The 25,998-nt window shown below is 42.8% G+C and overlaps 2 protein-coding genes across 5 annotated transcripts in view; one reads left to right on the top strand and one right to left on the bottom strand.

Moving 5' to 3' along the window:
• Positions 1-25,998, bottom strand: part of LOC110365253 (uncharacterized) — a 258,208-nt gene that overhangs the window by 110,902 nt on the left and 121,308 nt on the right. The gene's annotated exons all lie outside the window — the stretch shown is intronic.
• On the top strand, positions 1,093-25,421 carry LRRN1 (leucine rich repeat neuronal 1). 2 transcript variants are annotated; one of them, XM_065074582.1, is made up of 3 exons: positions 1,093-1,363; positions 15,246-15,399; positions 16,997-25,421. In XM_065074582.1, the coding sequence occupies exon 3, from the start codon at positions 17,215-17,217 to the stop codon at positions 19,363-19,365; it is 2,151 nt and encodes a 716-aa protein (XP_064930654.1). In that variant the 5' UTR covers positions 1,093-1,363; positions 15,246-15,399; positions 16,997-17,214; the 3' UTR covers positions 19,366-25,421. The 2 variants fall into 2 exon arrangements, with proteins under 2 accessions (XP_064930654.1, XP_064930653.1); XM_065074581.1 differs by lacking the exon at positions 15,246-15,399 and having other exon boundaries at positions 1,094-1,363.

The following is a 25,998-nucleotide window of genomic DNA, read 5'->3' as shown; positions in this document are numbered from 1 at the left end:
GGTTGAAAATGATCCCCTGTACTTGTAGGCTGTTTGCTTTGTTGGGGCGTTTGTCAAGAAAAGCAATAGGGCTCTCTTTTGAGGTAAGCAGAATCCTCATGGTCTTATGCTAATAAAGGGCACAAGAGATGGGTACAGGATCCTCCCACAACACCCTTCCCTTCAGTAAATAATAAAAAAAGAGAAAACAAAGATTTAAAGGTTATGAAGAAATGCTGACTTATACCACTGCCAAAACTTCAGCAGGCCACTGGCATCAAGTCCAGCCAGAAACCCCTTTGTCTAACACAGAATAATTGTTCTTAAGATCTGACACGAGGCTTCAGACACAGGATATGTACTTGGAGCACTCTCATTTCCACAGGCATCACACCCCTGCGTGACTGTGCGAGCGCTGTACTGCAGTACCTGAGGGAAGCCCCTGAAGGCAACACTGGCAGCTTTAGGCTGGAGAAACTCTGACGCTCACCTGCAGAAACCCAAAACTCAGCACACCCGGGGAACCTGGCCAGGAAAGCGGGTAAAGACCGAGGTCAGGACAAGAAAACATAGGGAAATGTGCAAGTCAGTAACTCCAGACTAAGATAACTGAAAAAAGAGACAAGACAGAAAACCAGGAGTGAATAGGAAGCTGAACACATCCAAGTGCTTACATGGACAGCTTTAAATCCTTGTGTTTGGGGGTTAAATGACTCTGAGAGTTGAAGTCAGTCTTTTTTTCCTCTAAACTAATTCAGCAAGCTCTCACTCAACGAGTCATAGCGGATACGCAAATGTAATTTCAGCAAGTAATGCCGCTTTACTCACCTATGGGAAAAATTCCCCTCTCTGTAAACGTCTCAGTTGGCAATACCCTGCGCTTTAGCCTCAGGGCACAGCGAGCGACCGCAGTACAGCAGTTACCGTTTGCCAAACCCTGCGCTGTTAACTCTGAAACCTAACGATGATTAATTAGCAACACAGGAGCCCACACTCACGGAGCCGCCACCGCCCCGCGGGGCAGGTCCGAGACCCCGCCCCCATGCCCCGCCCCCGCCACGCCCCGCGCAGATGGTGGCGGGCGGCCAATGGGGGCGCAGCCCGTCAGCTGACCGGCGGCGCCTACCCAGGTGCGCGCCGGCGGCGGCACAGAGCGGGCGGCGGACACCGGCGGACAGCGGCACCGCATCCCCCCGCCGCTCCTCCTTTCCTAGAGGAGGGAGGGATCGATCCCGCCCCCCCCACACCCCTTTTTCAAGCCGCCGCAGCCCGGCGCGGTGGAACCGCGGCAGCAGTAACGGATGTGCCGCCCCCCGCGCAGCGGCCGCCGCGGGCAGCCCCGGGGCAGAGCGGCGGGTGCACGGGCAGCGAGCCCCGGCCGCCGGTAAGTGCCGCCGCCGAGCTGGGGGAGGGAAGGAGCCGCGCCTGCGGGTGCCCCGCGGGACGCTCCGCTCCGGGCCGCCGCGGTTCCGTGCGGTCCGGCGGGGGTCCCCGGGGGCCCGGCCCGCCCCGACCGGGGCCGTGAGGGAGGAAAGTTTGCGGTAGTGGTCGCGCCCCCGGGGGAGCCGGCGCCCCCCGGCCGCTGCCGGGGAAGTTCCAGTGGGCAGCGACGGTTCCCGTGCGGACGGAGAACCACCACCCCGGGGCAGGGGCCGTGTCGCCTCGCCGGGCGATGGGGACGGTGGATTCGGTGTTTGCGCGGAGCAGCGGAAGCTGCAGCATCGCTCCTGCTTTCCCCTCGTGCAGTTTTGCTGTTAATTACTGGCGCTTTTTTTGCGGACCGCGGGGCCCGGTGTCCCGGGGGGCGGCCGTTACCTGCGGCGGGGGCAGCGCGGGCGGGGAGCGGAGCCGGTGCCGCCTGTGCGGCAGAGCTGCCGGTGTCCCCGACCGCCGATTTGCATGCGAATGGGAGCGTATCCTGGCAGATGTCTTGCCTCATCCATTCACACGGGGGAATGGGAAAAGACAAGGAGTCTTCAGTGTAACAATAGCCCTTAAGAAAACGGCATAAAGGCGCAGTGTGAGCGGGGCTGCCCGGGACCGGCGGCTTCGCCACCTTCTTCCCGGGGCCAAAGGCATTGTTGGCGGGGCGATGCTGGGGGAGCGGCCGCTTCGCACCTCTGCTCCTGCCGTTTGGTGGCATTTAAAACTCGGCGTGTGGCAGGGATGCTGTGCGGCAGAGGGGCTTTCGCGGCTCCCCTCTGCACCGGCGGCTGGATTTGGGTTTATCTTTTTAGAAGTCGGTTGCCCTAAAAGATACGCGGGGCCGTGGTCCGGCCCACCCGGGCGGACAAAGGGCGACCGGCCCCACTCGCCTCCCTTTTGCCGGGGGCTGCTGCTGTCAAAGGGGCCATTGAGCGGCCCCCCCGCCTCGTAAAGCCCCTTTGAGAGAGGGGAGAGAGCGCCCATTGTGCCGGGGGCTCGGGCTTACCGGGGGGAACACAACAGATGTTGGCCTGCTATTTTACATCTTTCCGTAAGTTATTTAGTGCTGGTTCGGTGCGTTTTTCCCACTAGGCGATGGAAGGAAAAGTAACAGAATCAAATTCAAAGTAGAAAATAATGTTGTCCAAAGGCGAGAGATCACGCACAGGGTGCTTGTATTTTTATCCTGGAGCTCTGTGATAGCTCTCAAGTAATGAATTTCTGCAATAAAAACTAGTTTGTGAACGTTTAAGTCTTTTCCCTACAGACTTACAGGATCCGTATAAAACAAACTTGATATTTCTGAACAAGACTATAAACCTTTCATTGAGAATAATGCAGATGTCCATGAGGATCTCACAGACGCTTCAAATGACCCAAGTCACATCGTACATCAGTCCCGACTGCTGTATGAGGGTCCTACCCAAGTATGTCCCAAAGTCCTGCAAGCTGGAATTTAATTTAATCTAAAAGACAGACATGCTGAGAGAAAGAAAACCAATGCACAAAGCTTCCAGGGCAATAAAGTAGTTCAGAGTAGAGGATTTGTTATATTCAATCAGGCTTTGGGTTCTTCACCTGCTCTGCCTCTGCAGCCAGGGCGAACAGATGGTACCCGAGCATCTTCCTCATCCTTCTCATCCTTTCTATCCTCTTGTCCCACCGTGGTGTCACACCATGGCCCAAAAAGAGTGAGACCTGGGCTTTGTGAAAGCTAAAGTGTAACTTTTGCCTCGACAGTTAAAAAGTTATCTGAATAAAATCTTATGTAGTCCCTATAAAATTATATATCCTATTAGGCATTTTGGACTTTAATAGACCGGTTACTATGATGACTGTGAAGTATTCTCCATTTACCTAGAACAGATATGAATAAACTACTGATTATTAAAGGAAATACATTTTTGTGTCAAGTTGCATAGATTATGATAAGCTAAAAACTTTAAAATGTTTACTGTGAAAGGCCTTTCTTTATTTATGTGAACAATGCTGAGTACATCCAACTCAGACAGTGGTGTAGGCACAGATCCAGCGTGGAGGCTAGGAAGCCCTGCTCTAAAACCAGTCATATGTGCCTTTGATTCCAGCTCACGGAGAAAATGTGATCATTTAAATAAGCATTAGTTAAACCTTTCATCGTCATATCATAAATAAACGTGAAGTACCCCATGGTATTTAAGGAGTACTACCTGCGCTGGGATTGGCAGCGCGGAGGCGCAGCCCACGCGGAGCTGATGCTGCAGCCTTTTGTCTGACTCCGACACGGCACCGTGGCACCGCAGAGCCCAGCGAAAACTTTTGCTAATCGGCGTGCTGGGCTCCTGCTGCATCCGTCTGTCAGCGGCTCCGGCTGCCAAGGCAGGCGCAGCCACCCGCTCAGGATTATTATTATTTTTTGTAGGGACACTTAAAGCACCTTGGATGAATCATAACCCCCGTCAAGTATTAGTGGTACTGCAGCTTGCATAGTTTAATATTCACTGAAAAGGTAATTTATTTGCATTATGAAGTCTGCAGACTTTTTGTTGTTAGGGATGATATAAATTCCAAGTTCATTTAAATTATTATTGTTTTAAATTTCCTGTATGAATTGTTTTGAAGCTTTTATTTCCGTTAATGATATTAAGGAGTAAAAAAAAAAAGGTGTTTTCACTTTGGTAGATGGTTTACAGCTCTGTACCACACCACCTTTTGGAACTGCTGCCTCCTCCGGCGAACGCCTTGGCGCTCGCCTGGTCCCAGGTCGGGCTTTGTGTCAGGCTCAGACTAGGATCAGGCATCAGAAAAAGACAAAGTAAAAAGGTTAAGTGAAATATATAGAAGAGCACTGGTTGTTAACATTTCTGTGTGTGTTTTGTTTTGTTTTTTCCAACCAGCAAAGTAGCAAGATGCTGAAAATGTTTACTGAAGAGCCAAACATTTTCAGAAATAAAAATCACTTGCTTTTACTCTGCACTTTGTAACTACAGAGGTGTCTGTTCTTTGAAGCCCTGATTAATATAAATGAGTTGTAATTTTCTGACCAAGCCATCCTAGTTCACATATATTATTCCATTGGCAGACATGTGGTCGCCACAGCTGTCCCCTCATTTGTGTATGAAATGGAAACACTGGTGGCATTTGTAGGTTACCATAGTTACATGAACAATACACGTGTGAGGCTTCATCCTGCCAAGCTCCAGATTTTTTCCTGGCAGACATTTTGTAGACACTGAACTGAAGAAAATCTATGTAAAGTTTTTGGAAGTACATAAATCCATTTTTCCTCCTATCTCGTTATATAATGCTAATTGCCAGGGAACCTGCATTTCAGCCTTGTGCCAACTGATTTTTACATCTCCTCCCCTCTGGAAATACCATCCTGGGAGACATGTGGTGCTCCCAGGAATCGTGACTGACAGGTTCCAGTCAAGAGGGAATTTGCAGGATCAGGCCTTAAATGCTATGGCAGACACAAAACGCATCTTTCTTAAAAATAATCTGTGGCACAGCAAGGTCTACGCACAACACAACTTTGGAGCTGAAAAGGTTCTTCCCCAGCTGTGTGAGGTGGGTTGGCAATGCCTGTCGGGTCCCTGGGGAGCAGAGGCAGGATGGGACCAGCCCCCCCACGCCTGCTCCATCAGGGGCTTCTGCAGAAACCCAAGAAATCCCACTGAAAAAGATGCCCATGCTCAGGTCTGTCTCTTAATATGCACCCGCTATGGGAAGAAAGACAGGCAAGAGTAAAGAAAATCATGGAGTTGTCTTAGAAACCGATTTTGTTGGTATGTCATAAACCATACCAGTAAATAATGGTGTGTTTTTAACGGAGTGCTTAAATTCTGCAAAGAGAAATCAAAGGGCTACTTTGATAAGAAGCGCTCTACTGAGGATGTGCTTGAGTTAGGCAGTGGATTTTCCTGGTCTCAATCTTTTCCTCTAGCTGAGTATTTCAGTCCTCCACTAACAGACTTCAGAAGGTCAGGAAGAGAACATGTCACCATACATGTTTAAGAGGTACCCAGATTAAAAGTTCTTCTAAACCATGTTCTCTTATTCATTGCTGCTTAAAGCCCTGCAACTTTATACACATTTTGTTTTTTATGATCTGGAAGGTGTCTTTCATTTTTCCACATATGGCACTGAAGGAAAATACTGGATTGGCCTATTTTGTATTGGCCTAATTCTCCTCCCATTGAAGACGGCAGAAGTCTTTGGCATCAGTGGGAAGAGAATTAAGTCTCTGCTCTTAAATTCTACTGCAAAATGTTTTTATAACGTCACCTTGTAATTCATAAGATCTTAATTTGGTGATATAAGCCAGCATTTTCTTGACTTTCCAGACAGCTGAATTATCAAAGGAACAGGACTATGTTTTTACCTGGAGCACAGTTTCTAAAGATCAAGTATTTGAAATAGTGTAGGTACCTATTGCTTTTTTCTTTTTCTTTAACTTAAAGAAAGGGCAAAGCAATTGTAAGTAACAGTCTTGAAATATTTAACAGGATGCTGTATTGAGAATGCACAGAAGTTATAACAGTGCCGTAGAGAAACAGTGCTTTCCCTTATTTTATCAGGTGCAGTGCTCTTGTGACATAATTCTCTCCTCTAAGGTGCCGCCCTTGAGTCCTCTGTGGTAACACAGGACAGTATTTTCCCGGCCGCTTTGCAAACCGAAGCGGTCCATGTTACACTGGAGGCAAAGATTACTTATGGGTTTTATTTAGAAACTTCAGAGATTGTCAGCTTCTAATTTCCAGGTATTTAATTTAACAAACTGGTGAATCCAGCAATTTATGCATCTGCCAACTTTGATTAGAGCAGGAGTCCCAACTGCTTTCTGAAGCAAACCCCTGGCCGTATTTGGCAGGGTTTGCCTCTGGCCAGATACAATGCTTGGGTAACTCCCCCAGCCCCTCACCATGTCCCGCAGGGCCGGGAAGGAGGTGGGTGGGTAACACACGGGTGGGTTGTGCTGAGGGGGCTCTTCTTGCATCGGAAGGGAGCAAAACCCCAGGCAGGGGGGAGGGCAGGTGCTGCTCTTCACACCCTGACACTCTGGGAGCAGGATTAGAGCAGGATCTACCCACCAGCTTGTTTCTGCACTGCGGTGGGTGGGAGCCATCGCTGCCCCATCCTGCCGGCAGTCTGAGTCCCAGCCGGACAGTGCTGGTGTCCCTGCAGTGGGGAGGTCCCAGTGGCCCTCCACGCCTGGCCAGGCATGTCCCGCTTCTGAGACCAGCACTGTCAGCTGGGAGTCACTCGCTTCATCTCAGGAGTTGCGTTTGTAGACAAGGAGGAGGTCTGAAAGTCAAGTGCAGGACTGAAACGTGGCAGAGCTGACACTGGGACAGGGGACACTTTTGTAGGGATGTGGCTGGCACATCCATTTGACACTCCTTGTGCGTGCATTAAATATTGTCCGCCAGAAATACCAAGTTCTGTTTTCTTATACACATGTTCAACACCAAAGGCACGATAAGGTTAAAGCTGAGACGAAAAGCAGATTCTCCTGTGTTCAACAAACACTTTCCAAACCTGCAGAAACTCCACTGCTGACAATGCAGTTAACCCAGATCTCTGTCAGTGCTGTCTTTGTCTCTTCCACTGTATTTCACCAGAGGTCACTAGTCCTTATTTTATCAGTCAATTTTAAAGATAACACTAATGGTTTGGAGAAGACAAGAGGCTGTTTCAGTTCACAGGAAATATTCCCTGGGTTTCTCCTCTGTATTGCCGCCTGATATATAGTCCTCAATGCTTAATTTTATTTAATTTATAACTACTTCTGTATAGTCAATGTAACTTGAGTCACGCAATCTTGGGAGTTTGTCTTTATGTGCCATTGGATTCACACTGAAATCCGCAGCAGCACGACCGGTGCTACACGGGGTCCGGTCCTGGGCAGGCAAACCCCCCAGACCCAGCCCAGCTTTGCTGTAGTTCCAGGCTCAGTAACATCTCAGAAACTCATACAAGTTGTTCAGAGAGAATTACTGAGCGTGTTCAAGATTTGGTAGAATAGCATTTTATTTTCTCAAAAGAGATCAATCAAAGCTTGGATTGTCTTTTTGTAATTTGAAGGTGTTTGTTTATCACTGATATAATGAATCCTACATTTTCTGTTGTTTCATGCATCATGTGATTTATTTGATTACGTGAGTCCAAAAATGCCTAATAAATGCATACCTTGTTAATGTGCTGCATATAATTACTAGGATGCAGATGAGCTGCTCACTGGCCTTGCTAAATTTTTAAATTACAAATGATCAATCACTCTAACAGAAATAGAGTAAATATTGATAGTTACGCAGATCCACCACTCATCATAGGCATTGCCATGACTGATAAATGCATTGCAAAAATAACTTATCTTACCCATAGATGAACAACCAATTAAGTGAACCAGTTACAAAAAGAAGAGTTTTTAAATAGCTGTGTGAAAACAGGACTTTTAAATAGTTTCATCATTGTATAAGGCACCGAGTAAAACCAGATATGTGTTCTTTATAAGTTCATTGGCAAGTATGTTTTCCTTTATCTTCCCCCCTTAAGTAAAACATGTCTAGCATATATACAAATTAAACATTATTGTGCCTGAATTAATTAGGCAAAGACTTCACTTAAAAGCATCAATAACTTCAGATTTTGAGAGAAATAACTTATATGCTTTTTGCAATAGGCAGCACTTTTAGTACCTCTGTATTTTGCAAGCACTTGTGAAATAAACCCATCTGTGGAAAAGCTGCTGACTTTGCCATGACAAGACTGAGGACTAAAGCTAAAGCAACAATTTATAGGTCTATTCTTAAACGTACAAATACATTAAATATGAGGTCTTTTCTCTCTCTCTTCATCTTGCGAACTTCTCAAAGCAAGATTGTGATCCGTTTTCTGCACGAAACAGGAGCCCATTCGAAAGGGTGGCAAGACTTGTGAAAAGGGGTGGAGGAGGGACATGTAATACAGCTAATGAGAGAGAAAACAACTTTTTTCTGAGATCAGAGTAAAGTCTTGGCTCACAGAAGTACAAACCCAAACCTGGGGCCACTTAAAGAAATTATTTCTATCCCCTCTCGAATCAGTTGAGTTCCAAATCTTTGTCTTGGTGCTAACAGCCTTTACATTAGATCTCAGCACCTCCCATGATAAGTCAATGTATTTTCTCAACAGTGTGTTCACAGTCTTGAGTGAACAGTAAGGTGTCTCCACATCAGTCAATTCAAAGCATGGTTTTATTTTATATGTAAATATAGCTCATAAAGAGAGAATTTGATCTTGCAAGCATATGAGTCCTTGAAAGAAAAAAATCAGTAAAAGTCTATTTTATTCTAAGGCCTGAAGTCTGTGTAAGCACACTACATGTATCAACTGCGTAGATATAGATGTAGGCTAACAGTAAAATACAGTTTAATACTAAATCACTAATAATTGAAAACTAAACATAGTACAGCCACAGGAAATTGAATCATCAACATAGTGTTAACAAGCACTTGCTTGAAGATAAACAACTGACGCTATAGATGGCTGGCGTATTTCATTCACATACAGATGTACATATATTTTTTAATAACAAGTCTTATGCATTTCTTACAGCCTGCACTATTATGTTGATTTTATAAACATATACTCAGATACTGACTCAGTTTGTATTTATTGGCTACCATTTCTAGCACAGGATGTTTTGGCATCCTTTTTTTGTAGTAACAACTACTTACACGCTGGGGTCTTTCCCAACTGTGGGGGATCCTGAATGACTCATAAAACTGGAGTTTGATCTAGAACTGTGTAGGAAGCAAAATAATCACACTGCCAAAAACCCAGTCAGCAAAAAGAGAAGATTTTGTTGTTTCATCAAAATCCTGTGGACTTCTGGCATCCACATTTGTCATGGTTAAAAATATTTCTCACGTACTCCTTACTTCATGATTATTAAAACCATTTCTACTAGCCAAGGTGCCTTGGCTTTCAAAGTAGACAAAAAAAAAACAACCCAAATAGAAATTCTACTCCAAAATCCAACCCAATCTCTTAATGCCCTTGTTCCTCTTTTATTTTTAAATGTATTTGAACTATACTGATTTTGATAGATAGTAAGAAGCAGAGATTATCTGAGTTCTAGTATGAAATCCTCATGGGGCAGGTGCCCCCACAGGTAACAAGATGCTCAGATCCTTCCATGTGGTTCTGAGATCCCAGGTATGCCAAGACTGAATTCCATTTCTGTTCTTTAAATATGATTAGAAGATGAAGCAGTATTTCTCTAGTCTTGGTCCTCTTTCATTCCTCTGCCAGCAGATACACTAAATGCAAAAAGTAGTTGAAACAGGTCTTCCGAAATTAGTTATGCTCTGTAAATTTTAGACACTGTACAAGCTAAAAGCAATTAGTTTTAAATCCTCCCTTGCATTTTAAAATATCCATGCGTTACAGCATGTGCAGGTGGAAATGGACGAATTTCCCCGGTGCAGAGGGAAGGGCTGGCAGGAAGGTGCTGAAAGTGGCTCCGAACCTGGCAGTGGAAGTTACTGGGTTGGCTGTCAGGAAAGCTGATCTAGTCAAATAATTTTATCTGGTAATTATATGGAATGAAGTTAATAATCACAGATATGGTTCTTCTCCATTGAATGAAATAAAAGCTTTACTACCGTCTTCATCTTGAACAGGGCAGACCCTGTGTAGCGGGACATGAAAACTAGAGTCATGGGCAATAAAAGAACAGCCCATATTGTCCTAAGATGAATCTATTTTAGGAAAACAGATATAGTAAGGAAGCAGTTAAGTTGGGTTTCTAATGTAAGAATATTACTACTGTACAAACATATCTTGCCTTTCAGGTTTTCAAGGCTTTTAAATCATTTTGAGTTTTTTCTTTCCTAAAGAAATATTTCTTCTAGAATAAAAAAAAAACAGACTGTGTAATTTGACAACCCGCTGTTTGGAAAGCACTTATTATTCCTGATGTTTCTAATATGACTTGTTAATGGTAATTTGTAAGAGATTTTCAAACAGATGACAGAAGCTGGGTTGCAATTCCATGGTTGATTTGATGGGCCGTCAATATACAGTACATATACCCTGCAGGGTATCCAGCCCCTTGTACTCAAGATTGGGGTGTGAATGAAAATAATTTTTCTCTCTCCTCCAATTTACTTCAATATTTTAATGAAAAACATTGTATCAGATGCAAATCTAAAGAATAAACCCCAATAAATTACAAATTTTAAAGATATAATATGCTGTTTCTGCAGTGCAGAATAGGATGAATAGTGCAGAATAGGATGTTCTTCGCATTTCTTCTGTGGAGATAAGACTAGTATTTTTCAAAAGAACACAGATAAAGCATGCTAAGGTTGTCTTGAAATACAGCAAATCGCCTTCTCACCAGAGCTTTCCCTAAAATTAAACACTGACTTTATTTTGATTGAAAGTGTGTATCAACAAAAAGAAGTAGGCATTATTTGCAGGGGGAAAAAAAACCCCAAACATTAAATATTATAAATCCCTGAGGATGTGTTTTAAAGCTTTATAGCATTATTACATGTCCTACAGGCCCTTGCTTTTGTCTTTGCTTTTAATAACAAGCTCCAATTTCCAGATTCTGGTATGTTCTTTCAACTGACTCACGTCATTTTCATCTTGACTTTTCTGTATTTTACACAATTCAGTTTGTAAATAGCTTATTTCCTGATGACATTGGAGACTTTAAAAACCTCAGTATAAAAGGCTTACTATCAGTCATGATTCCTCAATATTTTTCTAAATAGACAGGATTGCACTGCTAAATCTGATTCCTGGGAAAGGAGCCCATTCCGTACGTTTGCTGTAAATATCCTGGTTATTAAACTCAAAGTCCAAGTCCAGCCTCTTTCTCTAGGGTGTATGAGGTCACTGATGCTCTTGCCTGGAGTAAGCCCTGCTTTTATTAACACAACATTTTAGACCAGGTTTTGTGTTGTGCTCACTCGTGTGAGGCGGCGGGTGCACGTCCATATTCAGGCAGCAGTACTGAAATGCCTTTCTCTCCTAAAGCACTAGCAAAGGTTCTTGTTGGAACCAATGGCTCCGTTTTTCTCTACAGAAGATGGGTGGCTATAGCACTGCGAAGGCCCTGCTGAAGCTCAAAGCCAGGCACGTCCCTTGTTACCTCCATCAGACACACAATATTTGATCCTTAAGCTTGTCAAGCTGTCTTAACCTGAGCGTAACGAACTCAACTTCTGCTCACAACAGGCCGGTTCATCTCCAGTCTCGTTTGTAGCACCAGTGGCTACGCAGGCTCCATCTCTGTCAGACCAGCCAAGCCAATGTCCTTTGGTGTCCCCTGTCTGAACAAGCTCTTCCTTTCCCTGACTACACGCTAACGCTTTGTATTGATCGCTGTGTCCCAGCTGCGGCCTCGCTGGTTCTTAGGCCTTGGCACTCACGCTCTGTCACTGCCGCATGCTACAGGTCCCTGGGCTGGGTCTGTCTAATGTACATTTTCCTAAAACCCACCAGAATCCAGGATGCAGAAGCTCAGGCCACGTTTTCCCAAACTGGCTGACAACAGAGCATGTTTATATGGCAGTAGTTTCACAAACGATGATGGGGAAACAAGAAAGCTGCACGAGTCATTAGCAGAACATTAGCACAACATGCAATTTTCCGAAAGACTAGCTCCACTGCTTAGGCGCAATATAGGAAAATGTTTCTGTGGAGAGATGGGGAGGTACCGGGGATCAGTGTGTGCTTCTGGCTCACAGCAAGCGCAAAATAAATTGCTTGTCTTAGCTGGAGGTAATTTTCTTCATGTATCTGATCCCTCAAACTCTTACCTAGGCACATTTAGTATGTACAGCTGCCAACCAAAATCTGTGCTGATACAACTTGCAAAATAAAAGAAAATTTGCAAGAATGAACCACTTAACTGTGGAGAGAGAAGATTTTCTGTGGTACTATCACTCTTTCAAAACAGACATCCAAATAGTGGCCATCAATACAACTGGCAAGGAAGTGACAACACTTTATCTTCTTATTACCATGAAAAAATGTTTAATACCTCTTTTTTTTCTAGTTGGCAAGTTAACTATGAAAACTTTTGATGAACAGATTATTTCCCAATTGTCCTTTCATATTCTCCTCTTAGTGCATTGTGGACTTAAATGTACTTGCTCCTTGGATCACCCGAACAACCAGACAGACACTTAACAGCCACGAGCAAGGCTGCGGCTGCCAGCACAAACCTCTGTCCACCCCCCAGGAAAGCTGAAATGAAAGATCTTCTGCTCCATAACCAAACACTCACCATCACTATTTCTTGGGCCAAACAAATACTCAATATTTAAGAGTGTTCAAAATCTAGCCAGAAAAAGAAGGCTCGTACAAACCTTCCTGCTGCATTTCCAGAACGGGAGACACAGGAACGATAATCCCATTTTCTGCCCACAAGAAAGATGAACAAGCTGGTATCCCAGACAGCCGCTGCATTCTGCTTGTACACAGAAATGTGGTTTCTTCACACAGTGGGTGCTGAGAGGTGCTATGGAAAATGCATTTATTTAAGCCCTAGTAAAGTTATTCCCTCCATGTCTCTCCTATAGAGTTAACCATTATTTCTGTTGATATCAAGTTAACAGCTATTATAACTGTTCTGGTGGTTTGATACACTAGAAAATAGGAATTTAATAAATGAGTGGGAAGGCAGAGAATGCTAAAACCTCTCCTTTCGAAACTCAGTATCTCCCAAAAGAAGGTATAATACCCCTTTTACTGTTTAGGGGAAGTTTCCTCACACAGTATTTGTAACACGAATTAGAAGTGCCATCAATCACATGACCCATATTAAATACCATTGCCAGGGGGGAAAAAAAAGGTTTTGTCATATGACTCTGTCCTAACAGAGGTTTTGCGAACTGATATTCTGCCTTAATCAAAAAGGCCCACGGCTACTGCTCTGACCGTGTTCTGAACTGGAGTTTCTCTAAGCAACATTCCCTGGGCTTGTCTTTTGCTTGGACAGCACTCAGCTAACCAGGGACATACTGCATTAGGTTTATATTAGAGAAAAGATATTTAAAAAACAAAACAACCACCTTATTTACAGAGAGGATCTCACTGGGCAAAATGCTGAGATGTCTAGCAGGAAAGGGGCACACACAAACTCTTCTCAATTCAGTCTCACTGATTCCAGTGAGAGTTGGGAACTTTCCCAGGAGCCACCCCTGGTTTATCCACATGGGCTTGGTGATTATTCATGGGTGGCAATTTGGAACTGCATACTGTCACAAATTTTCTTTTCAAAACCTATTCATCCACCACAAAAAAAAAAAATCCTACATGCAAATCTTGCCTAGTTTTTATTTGGAAAAATGTGATTATAATTCTAGATAGGACTTCAGATCCTGAGTCTAACGTTCAAGAAACATAGTCTTTCAGTGAAAAACACTGTGTTATTTTATTCCTTTGGACACTAAACATCACAGAGGAGTCTGAGACCAGTCCTGACGATGCTGCAAAGACTGGAAAGCTGAGACGTCCAAGGCAAAGGGGCAGTCGGTGACCACCCAGGGCTGGCAGCTGCTTCTTAGAAACGGGAGAGCTGAGATGGTCAAGCATATCATATACAGATATAAATGGCAGAACAAAAGCAGCTATTGCTATTTGGTTACATAAAAAACTGCAGTGCACTTTTTCACTGATAACAGCTGCTTGTGGTTTTTATCAGAACGATGGATGGGGGTTTAGAGCATAAGCAGCAGCAAAAGCAAAAGTCCATGACTTTTCCCTCCTGCTGTGGCCTCTAGGCTGCCATTCCAATAAGCACCACACTAAAATGGACTGGGGCACGTGGAACCGATCAGAATTTACTTTTTGATTACACTGAATTTTCATTTATAGCTTCATCCAAGCTGCCCTGGGCTGGAGGAGATTGGAGATAGTAATGTGCAGGTCATTTCTAAAGAACATTTTTCAGTTAAAGAAAATTAAATCCATTTGCAGTAGAAAATAGCTAGAGAAGGGAAAGTGTCACTAGTAACTTGTAAAATCATACAGCTAGAGAGATCATAAACCCAGAACTCCATTCAATAAAAACAGAAATGCCTTCTTACCAAGGATGAACAATAAACGTAATGTGCAAGTAAGAGGATATAAATATTCAGCAAAGGAAGGATCAAATTCAGTTTTTTCAAAATCTAGATGTGCTCCGATATATTTTAAAAGACGCTTTGAAGTCTTTTTTGGGCAGTTTCATTTTTAAAGTATTACATGATCCGTGTAACTACATCAGAGCTAAATCAGTACTAAAACACCATTAGGGCCCATGGTGTTAAAAGGCATGGACTTCTTTCTCTCCATCTACTTAGAAAAAGAGGAGGGACTGTGAAGGCAGGAATGTTTGGAGCGATACTGCCTCTTGTAGTGGCGTCTGGTTCGGTGCCGGCAGCTGCCCCCAGTGCCGCGGCTCCGTTTGGTGCCTTGTGGGACCACAGACATGGCCTGGGGGGAATGGCCCATGTGGAGGGGCAGCTCCAGCTCCTGTCCAGAATTGCCACTGCCTGAAATCACTGCCTCCATTATTAACTGGCAAATACTAGAATGTGAAAAATCTGGAATTAAATCAATTAAACTTCAGATGTCATCAATATTCCTAAAACTGTGTAGTTTGGGTCAGCTACAAATGGATTTTTATTGAGAGAAGCATCCATTAAAGTCAGGATAACTCAGCTCCTCATCACTCTATGTTAATATATTTCTTACTATTATGGGGCTGTTTGGATTTTTTGTTAATGCAGTTAATGTATTATTTAATTCTTCTACCAGCTGAAAGTTATTTGAGAAGGAATGTTTGCTCTACATCTGTTTTCATCCCCCTCCAGCACCGTCTTCTCAGCTCTCATTCAAGTCTCAGCTACCAGAGAGAAAATCTAACTCAACAGGGTCAAATGCTTTCTGGCTGACATTCCTGTTTCCCTTCTTCCAAAACACAACCACAGAACAAATAACAGCATGCCAAAAGAAAAATGTTACTAGGTGTGTTCTACTTATAGCATTATATCATCATCTAGAATAAAATGCTGTAATTTCATTATTTAATACACTGATCAGATTTTGAAATAAAAGCATTGTATAAACGGCATTTTCTGTCACCACTATCTAGATAACTATTTTAGAACTATTTTTAAAAGCTGTATTTAGTTTTATTACTTTATATAGTAATACCTTTTGTGGGCTTTGACTAGGTTGAGGTTTCACTACGCTCTAATTGAAAAAGATGCTCTTTCCTGCTTTCTGCTATTAGAGTTTATCATTGTTATGTACTCTGTCTCAGATACAGCACGACTTTATTTTAGTTACATAGAAAGACAAAACTTCTATTTGAGAAGTCTCAATGGCAGTCGTTAAAGCATGAGGCTTCATGTCACCCCAGATTTCAAGAGGACTGCTCTTTAAATCCTGATTTGGGTTTGTCACATGCCTTGCTTGCTTATGCTTTCTATCTTATTTAATTCAAGGCTTGTTGAGCACATGCACTAACCTGTTTAACCTTCACAGTGAAATACCATAAAGGTGGACTTGATGTGCCAATGTCAATGTGCACGACGAGCCAAGAGGAACAGAGCCAGGCATGAGGAGCCACCACCACAAGTGCTAGTGCGAGAAAATCAGTTCATGCAGCATCATCAGCAAAATGTGTCTCTGAGCTGGCAGACCCACAGCTGTGCCATTTAACAGCAGATGCCCCAAACTGCACATTTTTACACATACGCATAAACTCTAAAATGTGTATCCTTGCTTTTTACAGCAGCAGTGATAGGTTGGAAGACAACAAAATGTTTCCCAGAGTTTACTTTTTCAATAAAGTGACAATGAGAAAAATTTTACTAAGCTCTTAGATTTTTCTTTGATATGTATTTAAAGACCCACGACAGAAAAGATTTTCTGAGGTACGCTAGACACTGTTGGGTTAATTTAAATATACTATTGCATGACTAACTTCAGGCTAAGAAGATATACATTGTGTGGTTTACACAGTAATTTGCAGTTTTGGTAAACGATTCACATATGATGCAGAATGCAGTACAAACAGCTAAAATAGAGACAGTATATTCACTTGATCAAATTTACTGTTATTGTCTGGTGCTTAGCTGGATTAAATCTAAGCTGTTATCTGGAACCAATTTGATTACCTCAGAAGAATTTTGGCAAAGTTTGTATGCATTTGGCTTGAACCAACATCTTCCTGAGCCTTAATCTGCCCTACCTGAGGCCTGGGCCCCGGGGACAGCCCCGGGGTTTCAGACCTCGCTGCATTCACAAGCACATCCTCGGTCTTCAGCACTTCTCAAGCCATTCAACCAAATACTGCAAAGTAAAATTGAAACGTATCCCAAAGTTTTATTTTCATATGATTGCCTACATGGTTACAGTCACTCACCTGGGAACTATCGTGTAGACCAGAGTTCCAAGCCCTACATGACTTAACTACACCAGATTAGGATATTCGTAAGAGAGATGAATGTCAAAATAATGATTGTTTTCACATATTTTTCTTTAAAGGATGAAGAACTTAAGTAATGTATGAACCGTATATGAAATGAGCATAACATGTACCCTAATCTGTTTTCAGGAACATCTTCAGACACTGATTTGCAGAAGATTCTGGAACATAGAGGAGCAGCTGAGAGTCTTCAGACTTCTCTAAACTCCAAAAAACATCCTTAACCTTCTGGATGTCCAAGCCTTTCACCTTAAACTTTAAGCTTTATGTTTTCTGCCTGATAACGAACTACCCTTTCAATCTGTTGCTTTAAGGGGCCGAGGAGCTGAACTCACTGGCTGACCAGCATGGCGAAGCTTAGAGTTGTTTTAACTGTTTGCCAGTTGGTGCTAGAGTTGTTAATGAATTCATTAACTGAGTCTTCCGTACAGAGTAACGAATGTCCACAGCTTTGTGTATGTGAAATCAGGCCTTGGTTTACACCACAGTCAACATACAGGGAAGCCACAACAGTTGACTGCAATGACCTTCGATTAACAAAAATCCCCAGCAATCTTTCCAGTGACACTCAAGTCCTTCTGTTACAGAGCAACAACATTGCAAAGACCACAGATGAACTCCAACAGCTGTTTAATTTAACAGAATTGGATTTTTCACAAAATAACTTCACCAGTATCAAAGATGTGGGGCTCTCTAATCTCACTCAACTTACTACTTTGCACCTGGAGGAAAACCAGATAACAGAGATGACCGACTACTGCTTGCAAGACCTTTGCAATCTTCAGGAGCTGTATATAAATCACAACCAGATCAGCAGCATTTCTGCAAATGCATTCACTGGCCTGAAGAATCTTTTGAGATTACATCTCAACTCCAACAAATTAAAGGTTATTGACAGCCGTTGGTTTGATTCTACTCCTAACTTAGAGATTCTCATGATTGGAGAAAATCCAGTGATTGGAATATTAGATATGAACTTCAAACCACTCTCAAATTTAAGGAGTCTAGTTTTGGCAGGTATGTATCTCACAGACATTCCTGGCAATGCCTTGGTCGGCTTGGATAGTCTTGAAAGTCTTTCCTTCTATGACAACAAACTGGTAAAAGTTCCTCAGCTGGCACTTGAGAAAGTTCCAAATTTAAAATTCCTGGATCTCAACAAAAATCCGATTCACAAAATACAAGAAGGTGATTTTAAAAACATGCTCAGATTGAAAGAGCTTGGAATCAATAACATGGGAGAACTCGTTTCTGTTGATAGGTATGCGCTGGACAACCTGCCTGAACTTACCAAGCTTGAAGCCACCAACAATCCAAAGCTGTCTTACATACATCGCTTGGCATTTCGCAACGTTCCTGCCCTGGAGAGCCTGATGCTGAACAACAACGCCTTGAATGCAGTCTACCAAAAGACAGTGGAATCCCTTCCAAACCTGCGCGAGATCAGTATCCACAGTAACCCGCTCAGGTGCGACTGTGTCATTCACTGGATCAACTCAAACAAAACCAATATCCGTTTCATGGAACCTCTATCCATGTTTTGTGCTATGCCTCCAGAATACAGAGGCCAGCAGGTGAAGGAAGTGTTGACACAGGACTCAAACGAACAGTGTCTTCCAATGATCTCTCATGAGACCTTTCCAAATCACTTAAACTTGGACATTGGCATGACGGTGTATTTAGATTGTCGGGCCATGGCAGAACCGGAGCCAGAAATTTACTGGGTCACTCCTCTGGGTAATAAAGTGACTGTCGAAAGTCTGTCTGACAAGTACAAGCTGAGTAGCGAAGGCACCTTAGAAATCTCCAACATCCAGGTTGAAGACTCCGGGAGATACACCTGTGTTGCTCAAAACGTAGAAGGGGCTGACACGAGGGTCGCTACTATCCGGGTGAACGGAACGCTTTTGGACGGTACCCAGGTTCTGAAAATCTATGTTAAGCAAGCTGAATCTCATTCAATCTTAGTTTCTTGGAAAGTTAATTCCAATGTCATGACTTCCAATTTAAAGTGGTCATCGGCCACTATGAAGATTGACAACCCACACATTACGTACACTGCAAGGGTCCCAGTTGATGTACACGAATATAACCTCACACATTTACAACCATCTACGGATTACGAAGTGTGTCTAACCGTGTCAAATATCCATCAGCAAACACAGAAATCCTGCGTTAATGTTACAACAAAAAATGCAGCTTTTGCACTAGATATTTCAGACCAAGATACCAGCACTGCTCTCGCGGCAGTAATGGGATCCATGTTTGCTGTCATCAGCCTCGCCTCCATTTCTGTTTATATTGCAAAAAGATTTAAGAGAAAAAACTACCACCACTCATTGAAAAAATATATGCAAAAGACCTCTTCAATCCCACTGAACGAGCTCTACCCACCACTCATTAATCTCTGGGAAGGTGACAGTGAAAAGGACAAGGATGGTTCTGCAGAGACCAAGCCGACCCAAGTTGACACATCCAGAAGCTATTACATGTGGTAATTCAGAGGATATTTTGCTTCTGGTAGTAAGGAGCACAAAGACTTTTTTGCTTTATTCTGCAAAAATGAGAAGTTGAAGACTTCTGTATTTTTGACTTTGCTAGTTTGTGGCAGAGCGGTGAGGACAGGTGGATATTTCAGAATTTTTTAGTATAGCGTATCGCAATTGTTTGACACAAATGGCAGCTTCACCTAGCTTCCGATTTTTTCCCCCCTTTTCTTTTTTTAGTTATTGTGCTAAACTTACTGCTGTTCTAACTACAGTGCTGAATAAGATTAACCAGAGGCTGGGGTGACCCTGGGATCCCACAGTAGCACAACCCCATTCTTCTGAAGCCATCGGTGGAGCACGGGATCTCCCAACGCAAACACGGTTCTGAAACTGCATCGACCTCGGGCTGGAACCTCCGGACTCATACGCTGAGCACAGGAGACCTTGGATGACGTTAGCTGACTGTACTGTAATGTTGTATCAACTGATTTGAATGTTTTTGACTTTGAACAATGAGTTTTCTTTTTTCTTTTTATTTTTGTAGTAGTTGAAAAGGCTTAGGTAAAGCTAACAGGCAATAGAAATAGGTACATCCAATTTTTTAATGTAACAGACTAAATGTTAATTGTTCTTTTATTCTTTTTATTATATTTAGTAGACACTTTTGAAGAATACTAGAGTTTTGTTGTGTTTAAATCACCAACACATGGTGTTCAATGAAGGCAGAGCTATAATAAATTTAGTTTGGTTCCAATTTTTTATTTTAGAAATCACAATAATGTATTCGGTTTAGATGTCACTAGTTTGACTGGTGATCATGTTTTGACATAAAATATATCCAAAATGTTATATAAAAATATCGTGTTTTTTTTCTTGATGGAATTACGTTTCAACAAAGTTCCAATTTTTTTTGTATGCGTATATTTTAACAGCAGTGTTTTCTCTGCCCTAGATGCAAAATATTGACAATAATTTAATCAGAAGAGTGTATCGGTATGGCTTTTGGACTGTAAGTCGCATGCAGAATCAAAACTGTTTGGCATAAGGCACACAGCAAGAATAACTCAGTGTGTAACAAAACATTTTGCTTTTTGTATACTTTTGTGTTTATATTCTGAGCCAAGATATAAATGAAGCTGACATTTAGCTGTCATTATGAGCATTAGGTCAAAGAAAACAACTCAGTGCTATGAAATTGAAATAAAGCAGTTGAATCTGGTATATACTTAAAACAAACAAAAGTGAATTGGATTAACATTCCTTCAAAAGCAGAGATTTAAGATAGCTACAACTAACAAAGTCATATGTTTGGGTCCAATGAGAAGCTGTACTTTTTACACGCTTAAAATTAACGCCTACTCTAAGTATTTTACCGAATTAATATGGTAAAAGTGCAAAACCTCAGAAAGCAGCGGCGTCTCTCTGTGTGCACTGGGTATAATATAAATGCGTAGTTTACACTTGAACCTACAGAAGCTTTGTACGTTGTCTTTTCTGAATCCATGCAAGCTCTCGGCAGGGACTGCACAGAGTCGCGAGCAGGGCGGGTTCTGGTGCAGGACGTGGTTCCACCCACACTAGAGCCCTCAGCAGAAAGCACAGAATTTTCTACTCTTTATGACCACTATCAATGTGCAACTTTTTAAATGTTTTTACATACCAAATACGTTCTTGGTAAGTAAAAGTTAATTGTTAAAATAATGGATGTGCCTGGGTTTTGGGATTGTTTGAAGTTTTCTGACTCGCTACCTTCTCAAATACATCAAAGACCCCTCCAAATTTACAGATAGCTTCAAACTTCTTTTTCCCTTTCAGCCAACTGTCTAACAGTGAAAATGTTATCAGCATAGTTTCATTAATAAGATGCTTTGGTGCAAAAACTTCAGTACATCTCTTGGATACATGCCTTGTTGGTCTTGCATTTCAACATAAAGCTGAGTGAAGCTATTAATTATGCATTTAAATCAAGTACTTATGCTGCTACACACAATCTTTTATATTTTCATGAGATCTCATACATTTTTAATCAGGTGACAATTAGATGTTAGGATTAGGCAAGTGTCTTTTGATCATGGAGAAATACCACAGTGGAAGCATTTATTCATCACCTTCTGTGTTTGTTTCTAATGTTAATGGAAAATTTCTTCTTGCCTTTTTCTCCAAAATACCTTCAAAGCAATAATTATCATCTTGTCTCTACACCATTCTAACCTTAAAACTGCCTCTATTATTATAGCAGACATGATGAATTAAAACTGAGATCTCTTTTGCAGTGAAGATTCACTCTCCTGTTTCCAGAGAAAAGGACACAGGACAAGGCTGACAGCAAAATTATGGCTTCCAACTTGCATGACATCATTAAATTGCCTTTAGAAAACAATTAACTGAGCAGATGTCGGATGGTGCAGAGCAAAACCCTTGATCCACAATCCCCTCAGCTTCCTGCAGCACCTGTACAGCTACACCATAACTAAGTGAAGAAGATCATGCAAAGCCCATGGTGCTCTGAGCCTCCATTGAACTTGTGGCAGAACATATCACTTCGGGTTCAAGGTGCTGGTTCATCTATCGCCATCAGCTAACCTAAGCATGGGGCTACGCTCCAAAACAGCGATCCTGCTCTTCCTCCTCCCTCTGCCCACCTCCCATCCTGGGTTACACACAACATGGGGATCTACTTGCCTTCTGAACATGCTCATATCGACCAGTCCTGCCTGGTGGAGACAGGCCACACTGAGAACTTTGCTCTATGTGTGTGTGTGCGTGGCTGAATTTGTTTTCTCCTGGTTATCTTCTACAGTTTGGGCTGTTTCAGACACACAGTGACTGGCAAAAAGGAAGGTGGCAGGGACAGCAGGACAAAGCAGCACTCGACAGTCCGATCAGCAATTGCCACCAGCGGCTGGGGGTACAGGAAGTAAAGCAATGTTCATTGTGTTCCTTTCCACTGGGGAAATAACAGGCCTTTTGTTCCCTGCAGACCTATTTGGCAGTTTTATGTCATTCGTTATCTTTTTAGAGCAATGCTGCTGAAGAACAGCAGGAGCCAATGGCCTTATGACAGGCACACGCTTCTCCAGGACGTGCTGAGCCGCAGGGACCAGGGTACGGACGGCGCAGGGACTTCAGGAGAGACGCAGGTTACCTGAGAGCAGCCGAGCCACAGGAAGCACCTAATGAATGCAGGACATTCTGCACACACAGCCACCAGGGAGAACTATTTCCAGCCTTGTAATCTGACCCCTTAGAATTCTGTACAGATCCCATGGAAATTTAAAATTTTGCTAATAAAAGAAAAAAAGTGTGTAAGAGATTAATCACATGTGGCATATAATCTTAGTAAATAACCTTCAACCTCGTGCTAGCAGTTTTCTGCTTGCAGTTTATTGTAAGCAAAAATAAAAATACTCTGCCTAATTGCCTTCAAAATGTATCTGCATCTTCTATTCACTGAAGACAAAAAAAAACCACCCCCAGATTGCTCAGAATCAGAGACTGAGGCTGGCCCCTTTAAAAACTGTATGGGAAAAAACGTCGTTATCTTTCATTTGGCTAACAGTTTAGAAATGCTGTGTAAGAGTGGGTATTTCATACCCAACTAAACTTCTGCAGTGCTATTTCTACTTGATTGCCCAATAATAAAATATTTCAGTCTCCTGAAGAGTAAATAGCTCACTCAAATGTAGTATGCAGTATTCCAGCTAAATCCACTTTTCATTTCCTCACCCGAATCATAATATCCTGTTGGACTGAGAGGGGATATTTTCACCCATGAACCAAGACTGACACTGGACGTGGTCTTGGAATGCAGCGCACAAATACACCAATACTTTCACAGAGCCACGATCTGCCCTCCGGCCCTGCCTCATAAATATGTACTCATTTAGTTCCTAAAACAAGGTTACGAAGAGAAAAGGACAACAGTTTGGACCACTGGTTTCATACACAGGTTAAAACTGGAAATAGGTCAGCAAATCTGAGGTCCAGGGAGAAACGCGTAAACTTGCCATATTGGCATTGACCATCTGGGATAGAAGTGATAAAAAGGAGCGTCTTCTTGTGTTTTTTTGAGTTTAAATTGGGAAGCTCCTTTCGCTTTGTGCTGGCAACCTCGAAAACAAGACAAACCACTGCAATGAAATTCCTGAACTTAAGTGGGATAGGCAGCTGGGGGCTGCTGCACCATCTCCACCACAGCCCGTGCACCCTGTACGGAACAGGACAATCCACTTGGGACACTTGTCATCATCTCGCCATCCTACAAAGCATCACGATGAATGTGTGCACAAGGCGTGAGTTGTGGTGGAAAAGCAGACAGGCATAGGGTTCTGGAGGAGCTGTGTCACAATCCACCTACCACGCTAGGAACAGCTGTTTGCTACACCATGATCGTGCTCTGCGACCCACCACGGAAACGAGGGCCAGAAACTGCTGCTGCTGCTGCAATTTTCCTTCTCACGCTGTGCAGCGGCACAACTGCTGCAGCCCCAGCGCTCACAGCTGCGGAAACCCCGACATGTGAACATCAAACTTCTTTCTTCAGGAAAACCCAGAGTGCCTGAGCTGAGATACCAAACGCTGTTACACATAGCCCTTGTCCCTGCAAAAAAAGATTCTACCGCTACCAAAAGCCCGAGGTAACATTTCTTCGCAGCATCATCATACAGAAATTAACGCTTTGTGTTCCCCCTGAACTGTCAACCATTTAATCTTCTCCTTTTCTGCTGTAATTACTGCAACTGTTCACACTTGAGAACTTTTATCCACCCTGCAGTCAGCCTTCCCCCGCTCTCATCCTGCCTCGCGCTCTTCTGCCGCTCAAGGGCAAATCCTCCACAGCTTGGGTCATCACAAGATCTCAAGAGATTACACTAAAGGACTTATAATTCATATTTAACTTTGCAGATGCCTATTTTCTCCACCAAACTTTCTCCCTTCACCTGATTCTTGTGTTTTTTAGCAGTCTCCCCTGGGAGACCTCGCTGGCCGCTGTCAGTCCAAGTCAGATGAAGGATGCGCTGCCTGTCACCTCCCCACTCCCCGCCAATGCACACAACCTTAGCAAAACCCCAAACGTCTTCCCACGGCCCTCCGCTCCAGTTCTTTATCCGCCCTTACTTCTGAGCACATTACGACCCTCTGTTTATGTTTTCCACTGGTACAAAAGCAACAAAAGACTTAATTTTTCTTTCTAGTAAGGTAAAGGAGGTTTACTGTGAAATCTGTACTATTGTATATTAATGTGAAGTAGACCAAAGGAATGCTGAATCACAACAGAAGAGTCAGAACAACAGTTTTTGAAATACATGAAAATAAATACTTTGGAAAAGCTGGAACTGGTCATTAAGTAAAATTTTCAAAAGCAACTAAATGACTTGAGAGCTTACATCTCGTTAAGTTCAGTGGAATGTTAGGTGCAAAATCAGGTAAATGAGATTTCCAAGCGCAGCTGGAAATGTTAACTTTCCTTTAATTCTGAGCAGCTGTGAAGCATTTTCTGTGGAATTTTTTAACATGGATATTTTTCAGAAATCACTTGGAAACCATAATTTTGATCTCAGTTATAGGGGTAGGGGGGTGTGATTTAAATCCTGTCATCCTCAGTGGAGTTACTGATTTACTGTGATCTATACAAGGTCTACAACTTTAAAAACTGCAGTTCCAGGCTTCTGCTCACAATGGAGTCAAAGCTCTTGGCAGACTCTTTAAACAGTAGCTTTTTCTACTGCAGCCTGTTCTGCCGGACTTGATTTCAAGCAAGAATTAATGTATCAGAAAAGATCAGGGTGGGGAACAAAGAAGAAAGATCACTGAAGTACTGACTACTTTCAGGTTTGAAAAAGGTCATTAAACATGAACAACCCCAAAGACTCGCTGTGCAACCCAATAATACAGGTCATTTACAAACCTATTGCTCTAAAACATGAACAAGAGAAGTGCTCATAACTAATTTTTTTTTTTTTGTTTCAGGTATGAAATTACCCTTTTATCCTTCATATTCCATTTGAATAGTTCTCTATAATAATAATAATAATAATAAAAAGGACTACACATCCTATACTCAATTACATGTTTGTCTTTCACTGCAAATCAACGCAGGCCCAGAGAATACAGATGTGCAGGCAGCTGCTGCAGCCTGGCACGAACACTTTCAGCCAGGCTAAAACAAACCGCCCCAGTCCCCATGTCTGAGGATTACATGGTGACACGTGGTTCACACGGTGGTGTAGAGGCTGCCACACCATGCACCTCTGAAAGTCACAGTCCACAACCAGTAACAGATTATGGATGTGTGTTTGCCTTTTGCTGAAAAATAAACATGTCGTCAGCTCTTTCTGTCAACAAGTAGAGCAGCTTTTGTTGGGGTGGCTCTTGGAGACCTGTGCTGTGCCCAGATGCCAAAAACTCTGGTAACTGCTAAAAATCACAGTGGCTTAATATTAAGCAGCTGCGTAAAGCTGGGCCTCAACTCAGAGCATTTCCATGGGAGGAAAGAGACCTTGCTCCTAACAGAGCAACATAAACAGCCTCAGCCTTAGCCTTTGTTGTCATATCACCAAAACAGATGAAAGACCCAATTTCCTCTGAAATTGATCAGGAGCACAGTAATAGAGCCAGACAGTGGCCTGGGAATAAGGCTGG

The sequence above is a fragment of the Columba livia genome, chromosome 10 (assembly GCF_036013475.1).
Source record: "Columba livia isolate bColLiv1 breed racing homer chromosome 10, bColLiv1.pat.W.v2, whole genome shotgun sequence".
Classification (NCBI taxonomy): domain Eukaryota; kingdom Metazoa; phylum Chordata; class Aves; order Columbiformes; family Columbidae; genus Columba; species Columba livia.
The sequence above is the reverse complement of the archived record's forward strand: the minus strand, read 5'-3'. Positions and strand labels throughout refer to the sequence as shown.

Excerpts from the sequence above, each read along its gene's own strand:
- LRRN1 (XM_065074582.1), top strand. The coding sequence starts at position 17,215 with ATGGCGAAGCTTAGAGTTGTTTTAACTGTTTGCCAGTTGGTGCTAGAG.